This window comes from Grampus griseus, assembly GCF_964374135.1.
Source record: "Grampus griseus genome assembly, chromosome: 10".
NCBI classification, from domain to species: domain Eukaryota; kingdom Metazoa; phylum Chordata; class Mammalia; order Artiodactyla; family Delphinidae; genus Grampus; species Grampus griseus.
The window spans coordinates 62,508,824-62,522,302 of record NC_139004.1 but is presented as its reverse complement, the minus strand read 5'-3'; the positions used below and the strand labels follow the sequence as shown (position 1 = coordinate 62,522,302).

Sequence of the window (13,479 nt, the reverse complement as noted above, 5' to 3'; positions counted from 1 at the left end):
AGCCACCGCAATGAGAAGCCAATGCACCACAACGAAGAGTAGCCCCTGCCCGCCACAACTAGAGAAAGCCCACACACTGCAATGAAGACCCAATGCAGCTGCAAATCAACTTATTTTTTTTAATATATATATACATCTTGAATTAAGACTTTAAATCATATACAAAAAATATACAGCCACAGAAATAGGCCTTTACTAATTGTTACATTCCTAATAATCGCAGTCAAAGTTAATAACCTCACTATGTGTTCAAAATCCTTAAAATTACAAAGTCAGAAATGAAAATTTCTTTTATATGAAGGTGAAATATACTATATATAACACTTCCAGTCTGGCTAGGTACATGTGAAATGAGAAGATCAACAAATTAGCTTCTCAATCGAAGTAGAATGAAATGAATTTCCAAGAGTGAAAACCCTCCAGAGAAAAAGCCTTGATATTCTTTCAGAAGATGGAATCTGGGTAGTACGAAGAGGTGGGTGCAGGCTGTAGGGCAGATACTAGTCATTCAAATGCAGGTCTGGAAGAAGAAAAGTGCTTGGAAATGGGCTAATTAAGTTACTACAGAATCTAACTGCCTATGGGGTGAGAGCCAACAAAGTAAGCAGACTCCAGCTGTAGAGTGCTGAAAAGCCTCAAGAACTAAGAACTTGGGTAGGGGATGAGGTGGGGCAGTGAGATTAACTGCAGGGTTGGGGGTAAGAGTAAGGTGGTTCAAAGTCTGTGTAAGGAACAATCAGATCCCTACCCAAACCTAGAGTCCAGGTACCTCCCTAACCATATGATTTAATGCTTAGAGCAGTTCAACAAGAGAAGACCTGAACTCCAGAAACCAGGCACAGCTGAGGACCACAGTGAGTCAAGTAAAGTCTGGAGACACAGAGAAGGTCTGCTTACAGATTGGGAAAATCATCCGCCCTCTTCCTCTGGCAGGTTCCCAGAAGGCTAAAAGCCAAGCATCCCACTCCCCCAACTCCCGAAAGAGCTATGAATACTGTCTCTGAAGAAACTTACTGGCCCAAAAGAAAAGACCTGCAAATGCTGATATTTAGGGCACCTCCCCCAAAGAAACAGTTGAGTTCCTGCACAATCACTCTAGTGAAGGCCACCAATTGACAAATCCTGACACACAAACAGACCCTTCCAATCCATTTTTTAGTGCCTCATTCTTAAACATGAAATGACAACCAAGGATCACCAGATATTTGAGCTAAGCTTCCATCACAGAAGACACAGAACAAAACAAAGAGAAAAATAACTTTGGGTAAACAAACTATGCTGAGAACAGAATAAAACTTCAAAACACATTTATAACTGGTAGCCTGAGAGAGAAAACATTGCATTCATGAAACAAAAATACCAAAAAGAAGGGGGGGGTGGAGAAGGAGATTCAGCAAGCAAGAATATGTTTTTGGACTGACGGCAGAAATAATAATTTGAATATTCAGTAGAAGGACTGGAAAATAAAACTGAAGAACTCTCCTTGAGAACAGAATAAAAAGATAAGAGCTGTAAAACAGAAAAGCATAGGAAGGAAGAAAGGGGAGATGGAAAGAGACAGGAGGGGGAGAGAAGACAGGAAGAAAGAGAGGGGCACAATCCAGGATGTTCAACATCCACTTAGCAGGAATTCCAGGAGAGTACACAAGAAAACAATTTATCAAATAGTGCAAAAACAAAGAAGAAACCTCAAGCCAAAGGACAAATTTCCAGATGTAAAAGGCCCACCAAATATATGAAACACACACACACACACACACAGAGGCACATTAAGTATAAAACTCAAAATACCATAGAGATACAATCCTAAAGTTTCCAGAAAAAAAAAAAACTAAGAGAAAGAAGTGCTGAAATATTCAACAGCCACACTATTGGATTATTCAACAGCAACACATTGGACTATTCAACAGCAAGGTCTTTAAAATTCTGAAGGATAATAATTTCTGAGAATTCTCTACTTAGTCACACTAACAAATAAACGTGAGGACAGAATGAAAGCATTTTCAGATGTGCAATATCTCAAAAGATACTTCTCTTTCACTCTTTCTTGGAAAGAAGGAAAAGCTGTTTCATCGACATGGAGTAAATCAAGAGTTAGACTTGGAATCCAAAACAGGAGAGAGGTAAAAGAAATTCTCATGATGATGGTAAAGGGAAGTTCCAGGACAATGCAACAGGCCTAAAGAACAGCCAGTCCAGATTAAAGCAGAGGGGATAGGGCTCCTGGAGGTAAGCCTCACAGAAGAAGATGAATTGACAGTTACCATCAGCAGAGGAGTTTTACTGCTGTCCCAGAGACTGAAGATTAATTAGCAACAGGTACATTAAAGAAAAGTCAAGCAAACTTTTTAATTCAAGGAAAAACAAAGCATTTTTATAAGGAAATGTAACTATAATACATTACTGACTTCCTTTGAGTCATACCTACACAACCATAATAATGTGAACACTGAATATCTTAATATAACCACACTGAGAGGAGAGGAAAGGAAGAGAGGTATAAAAGCTAAATTCTCATCTTCTGAAGTAAAAAGTCATCATATGACTGAAACTGAAAAACAAATCAGGAAATAGCAGTATAAGCATGTTGTTTAGAAGTGTAAAGCAAAATACCAGAAGAAACTGCTTAAAAACATGAAAATACTGGGACTTCCCTGATGATCCAGTGGGTAAGACTCCACGCTCCCAATGCAGGGGGCCCAGGTTCAATCACTTGTCAGGGAACTATATCCCGCATGCTGCAACGAAGAGTTCACATGCCACAACTACGAGTTTGCATGCCGCAACTAAGACCCAGCACAACCTAAATAAATAAACATTGTAAAAAAATGAAAGTATTGATAGATGCCTCTGGGACAGTGGGAGTTGGGAGTGCTGAAAAGTGCTCTTTTAATATATAAGCTTTGTGTTACTTAGCTTTAAACCATATACTCGTATTAGATAATAAAAATTAAGCTTAAAAAGGTGTTAAAAGAACAAAAATAAGAGTAATTGTGGATCAAGGTAAAGAGTTCTATCTAGCCTAAGGGCTCTGGGACCTTTGCTGGATCTTACCTCTCAGAGAGATGTTGCTAGAATCTAAGTTGCTGGTGCTGCCACCAGGCTGCTCTGATAAATGTTATTGAAAATGGCTTAAGAATTGGAGCAAGAATTGGAGATATGAACAGTGACTGCCAGCTAATCAACATTTCTAAGAAGACTAATTACAAGTAATCGCTCTAATTCATCCAACTAATAACAGCAAGTGTCATCCCAACTCAGCTATCTACATATGCCTTTGCTGCCTTCCTCTTCTCCTTTCCCTCCTTCCATTTCCCACCACTGTTTAATTGGCCTTAATACTGATCTGAAGTGTGTTTTATGTAATAAATTTTATTCTGTAAGCTTTATGCTCCCAGGTTTCATTTCAAAAGCTCATGAAATTAACTTTAACTCTCTAGCACTTACAGTCAGAAACACCTGAGTAAACATTCAGGGTATAATTTTTGCTGGGGTTATGGTTTTATTGTTATTTTTGTTTTCAAATCTTCACCAGGGACTTCCCTGGTGGCGCAGTGGTTAAGAATCCGCCTGCCAATGCAGGGGACATGGGTTCGAACCCTGGTCTGGGAAGATCCCACATGCCGCAGAGCAACTAAGCCCATGCACCACAACTACTGACCCTGCGTGACACAACTACTGAAGCCTGTGCACCTACAGCCCGAGCTCTGCAACAAGCCACCACAATGAGAAGCCCGCGCACCACAACAAAGAGTAGACCCCACTCGCCTTAACTAGAGAAAGCCTGCACACAGCAATGAAGACCCAACAACAAAGACCCAATGCAGCCATAAATAAATAAATTTATTTATTTATTTATTAAAAAAAAAATCTTCACCAAACAGGCTACCAAGCCTCTGCAGACAAGGACTCTAAGCTTATCCATTCCCATTGGTATTCTCACACAAGATAGTAAAAGCTCAATTTTCTTAGAGAACAGAACATAATTAGTCAGAAAACACATACATTAAGTTGTTATTTCTATATGGCCCTTAACTAATGTTTTCTTTGGCTCAGTGACAGAATAAACGGAATTTTAAAAATTGTTTCTCTTAGCTAAGGAAAGATCATGAGAGGTCAAATTTTAACTGGATTTGAAGTTATACTGTAACTTATAAGAAGAGAAAGAGGAAGCAGGGTGTTCTCTAAATAGAAAGTCTATAAAGTATCACTAACACCAAGTTCTGCCTGGAGTTTTTCCAAAATTAACCAGTCAACAGGCTCTGCTAAGTTCTCAATGTAATAAGTACATGGAAACCAAGACAGAAGACTCAGTGATGAACAAATATCTAGGCAAAATCTTCTCCCTGTTGCAAAAAGAATGGCCCTCAACTGGTGTGATGTTTCTCATTTCAGTAAAACTCTCTCACATTACTTATTTATGAAATAGATCTTAGAAGTTAAAGAAATTCCCTCCAAGAAGATTATCTGGTCATTAACTATGCTGTTGATATCAAATCTCTAAAGTTCAAAGTAATACTGTATACTAAAATAAACTGGTGAGGTTATCAGAATCCAATAGGTATCAACTATTAACTAACAGAAGAGGAATACTACCTAGTTTCTTTCAAGACAGGGGATTTGATACCAACCCAGAGTCCTAGTTTCTGTTAAGATGACACATATTTTGGAAGATATATCAAAATAGGCATGAGCTTGCACTCTCTCTTCTTGATCCCAGAGACCATGGACTTCAAAGCCTATTAAGCTTTGAAAATAAAGGCCCATGGAGATGTGTGGCCAAGATGGCAGAGCAGGAAGACCTTGACCTCACCTCTTCCCACAGGCACACCAAATTACAGCTCTTTACAGAGCAACTACTGATGAGAAAAACTGGAAGACTAGCAGAAGAGATCTTCTACAACTAAAGATATAAGAAAGGAACAACAAAACGGGTAGGAGGGGAGGAGAGCCAGTGTAACCAAGACCTATACCACAGTGGGGGCGACCCACAAATGGGAGGATAATTACAACTGCAGAGGCTCTCCTCAAGGGGCGAGGGGTCCAGCCTCACATCGGGCTCTCCAGCTCGGGGTTCCTACATCAGAAAGATGAGCCCCTAGAACGTTTGGCTTTGAAGGCCAGTGGAACTTACTTTCAGAAGAGCCAAAGGGCTGTGGGAAATAAGAGACTCCACTCTTAAAGGACACACACAAAATCTCACATGCTCCAGGACCCAGGACAGAAGCAAAAATATGAAAGGAGCCTGGGTCAGATTCACCTGCTGATCCTGGAGAGGCAGGAGACAACCGGCTCACCCCTGGGGACAAAGATGGTGGCAGCCATCTTTAGAAGCTCACTCTACCACAAGGACACTGGGGGTGGCACGTGCCATTTTGGAGTCCTCCTTCTAGCTTACTAGCACAAGGACCTGGCCCCACCCACTGCCTACACTGGCTCCATCAGCATCAGTACCAGGGACACCTCAGGCCAATCAACTAGCCAGGCAGAGACACAGCCCTACCTACCCACCAGCAGACATGCTCTCTTATGCCCCAAGACCCAGCCCTGTCCACCAAAGGGCACAGGACCACCCCTAGACACCAGGGTCCCAGTACTAGCCCCAGGATCCCCAGGACCCTGCCACCAGAGACCCTGGGACCCAGCTCAGCCCACCAGTGGTCTGGCACTAGCCCTAGGACCAGCCTCACCCACTAATGTGTAGGCACCACCCCTGGGATGCCCAAGGTCCCCGCCCCACACACCAGTGGACAGACAACAGCCCCAGGACCACCGCAGCCCCACAGCCTGCCATATCAGGACCGAGCCCAGCCCCCTGGGCCCGGGCTCTGCCCACCAGCAGGCCAACACGAGCTCTGGGACACCATGAGCTCTGCAGCCAGTGGATATAGCCAGTAAAATCACCTACATCCACAATAAGTAGTTAAGGGATACACGAAACAAAAAGATATAAAAGATGATATCAAAAGAGTAAACATGCGGGGCAAGGAGGAGGAGAGGAGCAAAAATGCAGGGTTGTTAAAATGTGTCTGACGTAAGAGATCAGCAGCTTAAAATAATCACAGACAGACAGACTGCTATATATAAACCTCACTGTAACCACAAACCAAAAATCTATAACAGATACACACATAAACAAAAAGAAAGAACTTCTTTCAAGTGCACATGGAACATTCTCCAGGACAGCGTGCTTGGAAAACGAGATTGCTACACGCAAAATAATCAAAATGGACTACTCTCTCACACTATGCACAAAAGTAAATTCAAAATGGATTAAAGACTTAAACATAAGACCTGAAACCATAAAACCTCTAGAAGAAAACAGAGGCAGGATGCTTTCTGACATCAGTCTTAGTAATATTTTTTTTGGATATGTCTCCTCAGGCAAGGGAAACAAAAGCAAAAATAAACAAAAGTAACTACATCAAACTAAAAAGCTTTTGCACAGTGAAGGAAACTATCAATAAAACAAAAAGGCAGCCTACTGACTGGGAGAAGATATTTTCAAATGATACATCTGATAAGGGGTTAATATCCAAAATATTGAAAGAACTCAAACAACTCAAGATCCAAAAAAAAATGAACAGGGACTTCCCTGGTGGTGCAGTGGTTAAGAATCCGCCTGCCAATTCAGGGGACATGGGTTCGAGCCCTGGTCCCACATGCTGCAGAGCAACTAAGCCCGTGCACCACAACTATTGAGCCTGAGCTCTAGAGCCTGCGAGCCACAACTACTGAGCTCTCGTGCCACAACCACTGAAGCCCGCGTGCCTAGAGCCTGTGCTCCGCAACAAAAAGAAGCCACTGCAATGAGAAGTACACGTGCAGCAACTAGAGAAAGCCCGTGCGCAGCAGTGAGGACCCAAAGCAGCCAAAAATAAATTAAAAAATAAATAAATAAAGTTTTAAAAAAAATGAACAACCTGGGTAAAACATGGGCAGAGGATCTGAACAGACATTTTTCCAAAGAAGATATTCAGATGGCCAATAGGCACATGAAAAGATGCTCAACACCACTAATCATGAAGGAAATGCAAATCAAAACCACCTCTCACCTGTCAGAATGGCTATTATCAAAAAGACAACAAATACAATAAGTGTTGGCGACAATGTCAAGAAAAGGGAACACTGCACTGTTGGTAAATTAGGGTAGCCACTATGGAAAAGAGTATGGCACTTCCTCAAAAAATTAAAAATGGAACTACCATATGATCCAGCAATTCCATTCCTGAGTAATTATCTATAGAAAACAAAACACTAATTAGAAAAGATATACGTACCCTTATGTTCAATGCAACACTGTTTACAAAAGCCAAGATATGGAAGCAACCCAAGTGCCCATCAATAGATGAATGGATAAAAAACATGTATGAAATATATATATATATATATATATACACACACACAACAGAATATTACTCAGCCATAACAAAACAATGAAATCTTGCCATTTGCAACAACCAATGGACCGACAGGGTATTATGCTAAGTAAAATAAGTCAGAAAGAGAAAGACAAACACTGTATGATTTTACCTATACATGGAATCTAAAAAACAAGCGAACAAACAAAACAGAAGCAGAGTTAGAGTTACAGAGAACAGAGGGTCGCCAGAGTGGAGGTAGGTAGGGAAAGGAAAGGAATAGGTGAGGGAGATTAAAAGGTACAAACTTCCAGTTATAAAACATAGTAAATGAGTCAAGGGTATGAAATGTACACTGTGGAGATACAGTCAATAACTATGTAATATCTTCGTATGATGACATATCATAACAAGACTTATCATGGTGACCATTTTTAAATGTACAAAAATACCAAATCACTATCTTGTGTACCAAGAATTAACATAGCATTGTAGGTCAATTACACTTCAAAAACAAACTCAAAGAAAAGAGATAAGATTTGTGGTTATCAGAGATGGGCGGGAGGCGGGGTGGACGGGAGAGGTGGAATTGGATGAAGGCAGTCAAGAAGAGAGATGTGTGAGTAATCTGAATGTTCACTGGACTGTATAAACTACATATATCTTCATCACAGAATTGCTTAGTTTACATCTGTCCTCAGGATTCTATCACCTCTCCCTTGGCTGACCTCACAGCTATGACAATGTTTTAAAAAGAAAGTCCACTTCTTAACTGAGGAAACAATGTTTCTTCAGGTAGAAGCTGCAACCTGATTCACTTTCTGCCTTACACTTTTTTCACCTGACCTTTAAAAGGAAAAAAAAAGCTTTAAAGGTTTCCAATCATGGATTTCTGTTAATTGTCTTGCAATTTCAAACTTATCACTGTTTGACATTACAAAGGCTTACACAAATGATTTTAAATGAAAAAAGGAGTTGCAAAATAGGAATATTAAGAACTGCCTGGATGTTTAAATAGTATAAATTTTAAATTCTGAACAAATCAATATTGTTTTCTACATCAAAAATCCATAATGAACATGTCAATTATTTTCAGTTGTTAAGTAACTCATTTCTATACCATGTCCGAGGAAAGTTCTTTTCATTTACTTAGGTGATCCACTGAGGACCTGCAATGCACCAGGCTTTACGTTAGGAACTGAGGACTAGAGAAGAAATCAATGTTAAGGTGTTTCTAATATGTTCTACATACTTGTAACCTAGTTGGAGAAACAAAGTATTTATTAATGACTTCATCATTTCTAGGCAGCAAAGTGAGTGGTTCAAACAGTGCTATGGCTCGATCATTCTTTCAGTCCTCGTGTCCATCAGACAGTAAGTACACTGCTAATGAATCGTAAGAGACAATGTGAAAACTCATATAGACGTTTGGTGTCTAGTTCCTGTGACAGTAGACTGTTATGGGAGCTCAGTGAAGGAAAAGACATTGGAAAAAAGGCTTCGCAGAGACGAGGAGTATCTGTTAAGTATGCTGGTTTCATCTACGCTCTTTCAGTCCTTATAATACTGTGAAGTAGAAACGTTCCCATTTTACAGATGAAAACCCCATTCAGAGAGATTAAGTAACATGGTCAGGACACAAAGCAAATAGCAGGTGAACCTAAGTCTAAATAAACCTAAGTCTGTTCTGACTTAAAAAACCAGAGTTGTCTCGGCTCTACCATAGATGTGATCAGCATGTAAAGAGGGGAAGAGAGGAAGAAAACATTCTGGATAGAAAGATCAAAATAAGCCCAAGCTTGAAGCAAAAAGAGGGTGTCCAAGTCTGGTGAAAGGGAAAAAAAGGAAGAAAAAAAAGCACTGGGCAGTTATGGGAAATAAGGTTAGGGGATAGACTGTGAAGAGGCTAGAATACAGGTGGCTAAGAAATGTGGGCTTATTCCTGTAAGTCAATAAAATGGAACTGGAGATTGTAAGCGGGTGAGTAGAGGATGAAACTTAGGGCATTAGGAAGGTGAACACCACAGGACAGAGATGGACGGGAAAAAATGTATGGCATAACACAGAACAAATTTTTAAAATCCCAAGCACTTCGATATTTAAATGAACCCAATAACAATACTTTCATAATACAATAATCAAACTATCTCTTGTACGGATCTTCCTTAAAACATATCTCTAGGCACTTTTAAAAATGGCCATTATGTCCTATAATTCTTATATGGATCAGAAACCACTTCCACCTCCAATGCATCTAAAAAAGAATACACCTTAGGTCGGAGGCCACATTTTAAAACCACGTCTCAGAGCAGCAAGGGCCAAACAAAAGAAATGAGCAGAGACTCCAACTCACAAACTCCTTGGCAAAGAAAAACAAAGTTGTAAAAAAGTTGTATCTTCATTTACAGAAGCATTTAGAACTATTTTTTTTCAGGGAAAAAAGTTAAGCACTGAAAAATTAGAGAATGACTTTCATATAACCCCAGATTTACTTTTTCCCCCAAACGAATTTATAGTTTCCACTTCTCACAAAAATCAATACAAAAGCATCAGCGTCACCACTTCAGTGCCAAATTTCCTTTCTCTTTTATGGATACAGAGCTTTTTTTTTTTTAAGGTCTGGACTGGTGCATTTATTGTCTCCTTGGCAGTTATCATCATAACTCTCAAGTTCTCCATCCCATTCAATCTTTGCCACAGGAAAATTCGATTGCATTTCGTAACCTAACGCTGAGCGGCAATCAAGCCAAGGCTCCATATTTCTTAAACACAACTGAGACCTGGTGTAGGATCACATTAAAACCCTTTAGTGACTATCAGGTAGACAACAATAACCTAATTAGCCAACACAGCACACGTGACACTGGCCCCGCCAGTACCTCAGTCAAAGACACTTTCCTAGACTCATTCACCAACAAGGTGATCACCTTGTGATGGGGAACCGGGAGAGAATAAGGAAACCTAACAAGGAAAATGTGGAGGGAAGGGTGCAGCTGGGGGTTTTCAAGGGAATTACAGTGAAGATAAGTGGTAAGGGGGGGGGGGGTGGACTGAGGAAAAAGTAATCTTCTTTTATGCAAAACATCTGATGTCGAGATGGCCTCACTTCCAATTCTGCAGCCCTAACTTTTAACTGAACCTTCCAGAAAGTTAAGTGAGCTTGAGGTTCTGGGGAGCATAGGAAGTGCCCAAACCACATCTTGATGTCCTCATATCCTTGTATAGGAAATGCGATACCTGTGCCTAAGTCCCAAGATGTTTTAACTTATTTAGGAATAGATAAGCTTCTCAATAATCACATCTGCTTCTGTTGCCAAAGACTTTCTGAGATGTGGTCACTGGATTTTCAGTCTAGAGGTAAAGCATTAAACACAAAGTGAGTAGAACAAAGTTATTCACAGACAAGAAAAGCATAGGGGCTGATAGTAATGCTAAGGGAAATCATGTTTTTGCTTTTGTTTTAAACCCAGGACGAACCCCAAACCCTACAAATACCTAATTTACAACTCTAACAACCAGAGCCTATCTCTCAGAGCCTCAAGAGCTTGGCTTTACCGAAAAGTCAATTTACAGGGCCAAAATTCTCTACAGTAGCCCCTGGCTGTCCACGTGGACCTAACAATCTGCTTTATGCTTGGGCGGTATAATATTTAAAGCCAAGTACACCTTTTAGGACCTTAAGAGTATTGACTGTACTTTAAATTTTTCATGCATCCTCAAGACCGGTCACGAAGGCTTCAATGCCCAGATAAAGGTTTATCCATTTGTGTGTGGCCTCTAACATGCTGCTATCCGTGCTGCTATGGGTCCATGAAATAAGAAAAAAACTTCTCGTTTTCTCTCCTAAGCGATAAGGATAAATTTAGCCGCTACCTCTCCAAACAATAAAAAATAAAATAAAGTGGGGAGGAGCGTGCCCCGAAGGGCTGCATCCAAACGGCGAGCCGGGCTCGCCGGAAGACGGTGCACAGCTTCGGTCCCCCGCCGTGGCCTCTGAGGCCGAGTTGAGTGGAGAAAAGCTGGCGGGACAGCCGCTCCCGGGCCTGTGGCGACTCGGGCGCGGCGCCGCGAGCGGCCGCGCCCGGCGAGTAAGGCGGGGAGCGCGCGGGGTTCCCACACCCGGCCCGCCGCCCCGGAACTCAGGAAGCCTCCCCGCTGCCGGCGGCCCACACCTGCCGCCCCACCCGCCGCCCCGCAGACCCTTTCGGGCAACGGCTTCCGGCCCGCGGAACTCACAGCTTCAGCCGCTCGTAGGTTGTTGCCGCCATCCTGCACCACGGCCTCCTCCCTGCTCTTTCCGCCCGCCCCGCCACCTCGAATACAGCGAAACCGGTCACCCTGGCACGGCGGCCGCAACGCCCCGCCTCGTCCCACCTCCTCTCCCTGCCCGGCCGGGCTGCTCCCGAACGGGAGGCGGCCGTGGACAAACTTAGCGCGCGCGCTATAGAACGCTAAAGGCGCAGTCCGATGCGGTGGATGGGAGTGCGCCGAAGAGCGCCGTGACGTCACCGCTGCGGATTGGCGGAGCGCATGGTGGGGGAAAGGCGGAGCCTTGGGAGCTGTGGACTAGCGCCGTGACGCCCGGCGCAGGGGCGAAGCGCAGCGCTAGTGTCGGGGAGCCTGTCGTAGATGCGTAAGGCGTGATCTATGCTACAGTGGTGTTTTTGTTAGTGCGGGGCCAGTGGCGCAATGGATAACGCGTCTGACTACGGATCAGAAGATTCTAGGTTCGACTCCTGGCTGGCTCGAGGCGTACTTTTTAGCCACAACTGGGTTTGATGTTACAGGACGTCCTTAGGACTCTGGTGTGAAGGTTAAATATCTTGAATTTTAACGCTACTGTGCCCGAAATGTCATCTTTTAAGCTGTGTTTGGAAGCCGGAGTTGTGTGAGGTGGTTTGTAAACTGCAAAGCGTCCTAGTTAATGATGCACACGAGGAGACTCTGTAAATGGGTTACATGTGGGAAAACACACCTAGAATGGTGGTAGTTTGCAGTAGGGGGGCGTGCTGTGGCCCGAGGTTAGCTAGCGGATGACACAAAAGCGCATTTAAGGCAGCAGTTCTGGCCCTTTTTCCCGTGGAGCAGAACCCCTACGGTGACGTAAAAAGCGGCACAGTCCCAGTTTACCAGGATCTGGTGAGCTCTGGCTGTAACCTGTCCCGGAGACGCGAACGCTGCAGTGCGGCTGCGCGCGTTAGAGGGGGTCCGCAAAGTGATCGGAGTCTGCAGCCCTGTCCCTTGAGAGCTCCTGGTCCCCAGTGAATCGGGAAACCTTAGCACATGGGTGTTTTTGCAGTACGAAGACCCCAGGTAATCTAGTATTATATATTACCCCTCATTCTATTGGCGCCTGGGTGGAAGACCTGAGAAGGACCGAAAGGTCTGCGGCGGAAAGGAGAGTCAAACCTGAAGAGTGGCGGGAACATCCGACACTGCCCATAACTAATCATTCAATCGATCAATTAATCTCTCCAATATAACGTTTTTTCCTCCTGAACAAATTACAGGAAACTTGTAAAATACAGAAAAGTACTGGGAATCAAAAAAACGCAAATTCCCATCCCGAGATAATTATTATTAACGTCATAATCCCCGCCCCCGCCGTCATTACTATTAACGTCATAATTTTTTTTCCTTATGGACTTTACTTTTCTTCCACACTTTTTAATATAAACCTACACACGTATTTTTTCCAAATTTGGGGTTTTGTCACAAATGTCTTTGTGTTCTCATTTTGTCCCCTTAGCTTTGGGTCTGAGATTTATGGTCATTAAACATTCTTTGATGATAACCCATAAAAAAACTAGATATTTTAAACATTACCCTCTTTGTTGGGAATCTGGGTTGTTGTCAGTTTAACACTTTTTTAAAAATAATGCTATGTTGAATTATTTCTGATATCTTATAAATTTTTAGATGTTGAATGATCAGAGAGACATTTTTAAGGTCCATTTCATGGACTTTTTAAGACTTTGGTATATATTTTCAAGTTGCCTGCCAAAAAATTTAAACAAATACACATTTCCATCAATAGCATCAGTTTCCTTGCATGCTAACACTGAGTATTATAAATTTCATTATGATTTTTTTGCACTTTTCTTAACTGAAAAACGGA

At 42.3% G+C, this 13,479-nt stretch overlaps 1 protein-coding gene across 1 annotated transcript in view; it reads right to left on the bottom strand.

Annotated features, from left to right (window-relative positions):
- Nucleotides 1-11,704, bottom strand: part of SACM1L (SAC1 like phosphatidylinositide phosphatase) — a 57,515-nt gene extending 45,811 nt beyond the window's left edge. Inside the window, exon 1 of the mRNA XM_082664524.1 lies at nucleotides 11,598-11,704. Within this exon, the coding sequence (XP_082520650.1) occupies nucleotides 11,598-11,629 (32 nt within the window). The 5' untranslated portion in view covers nucleotides 11,630-11,704. The remainder of the gene's footprint in view (nucleotides 1-11,597) is intronic.
- Between the last annotated feature and the right edge of the window lie 1,775 nt (nucleotides 11,705-13,479).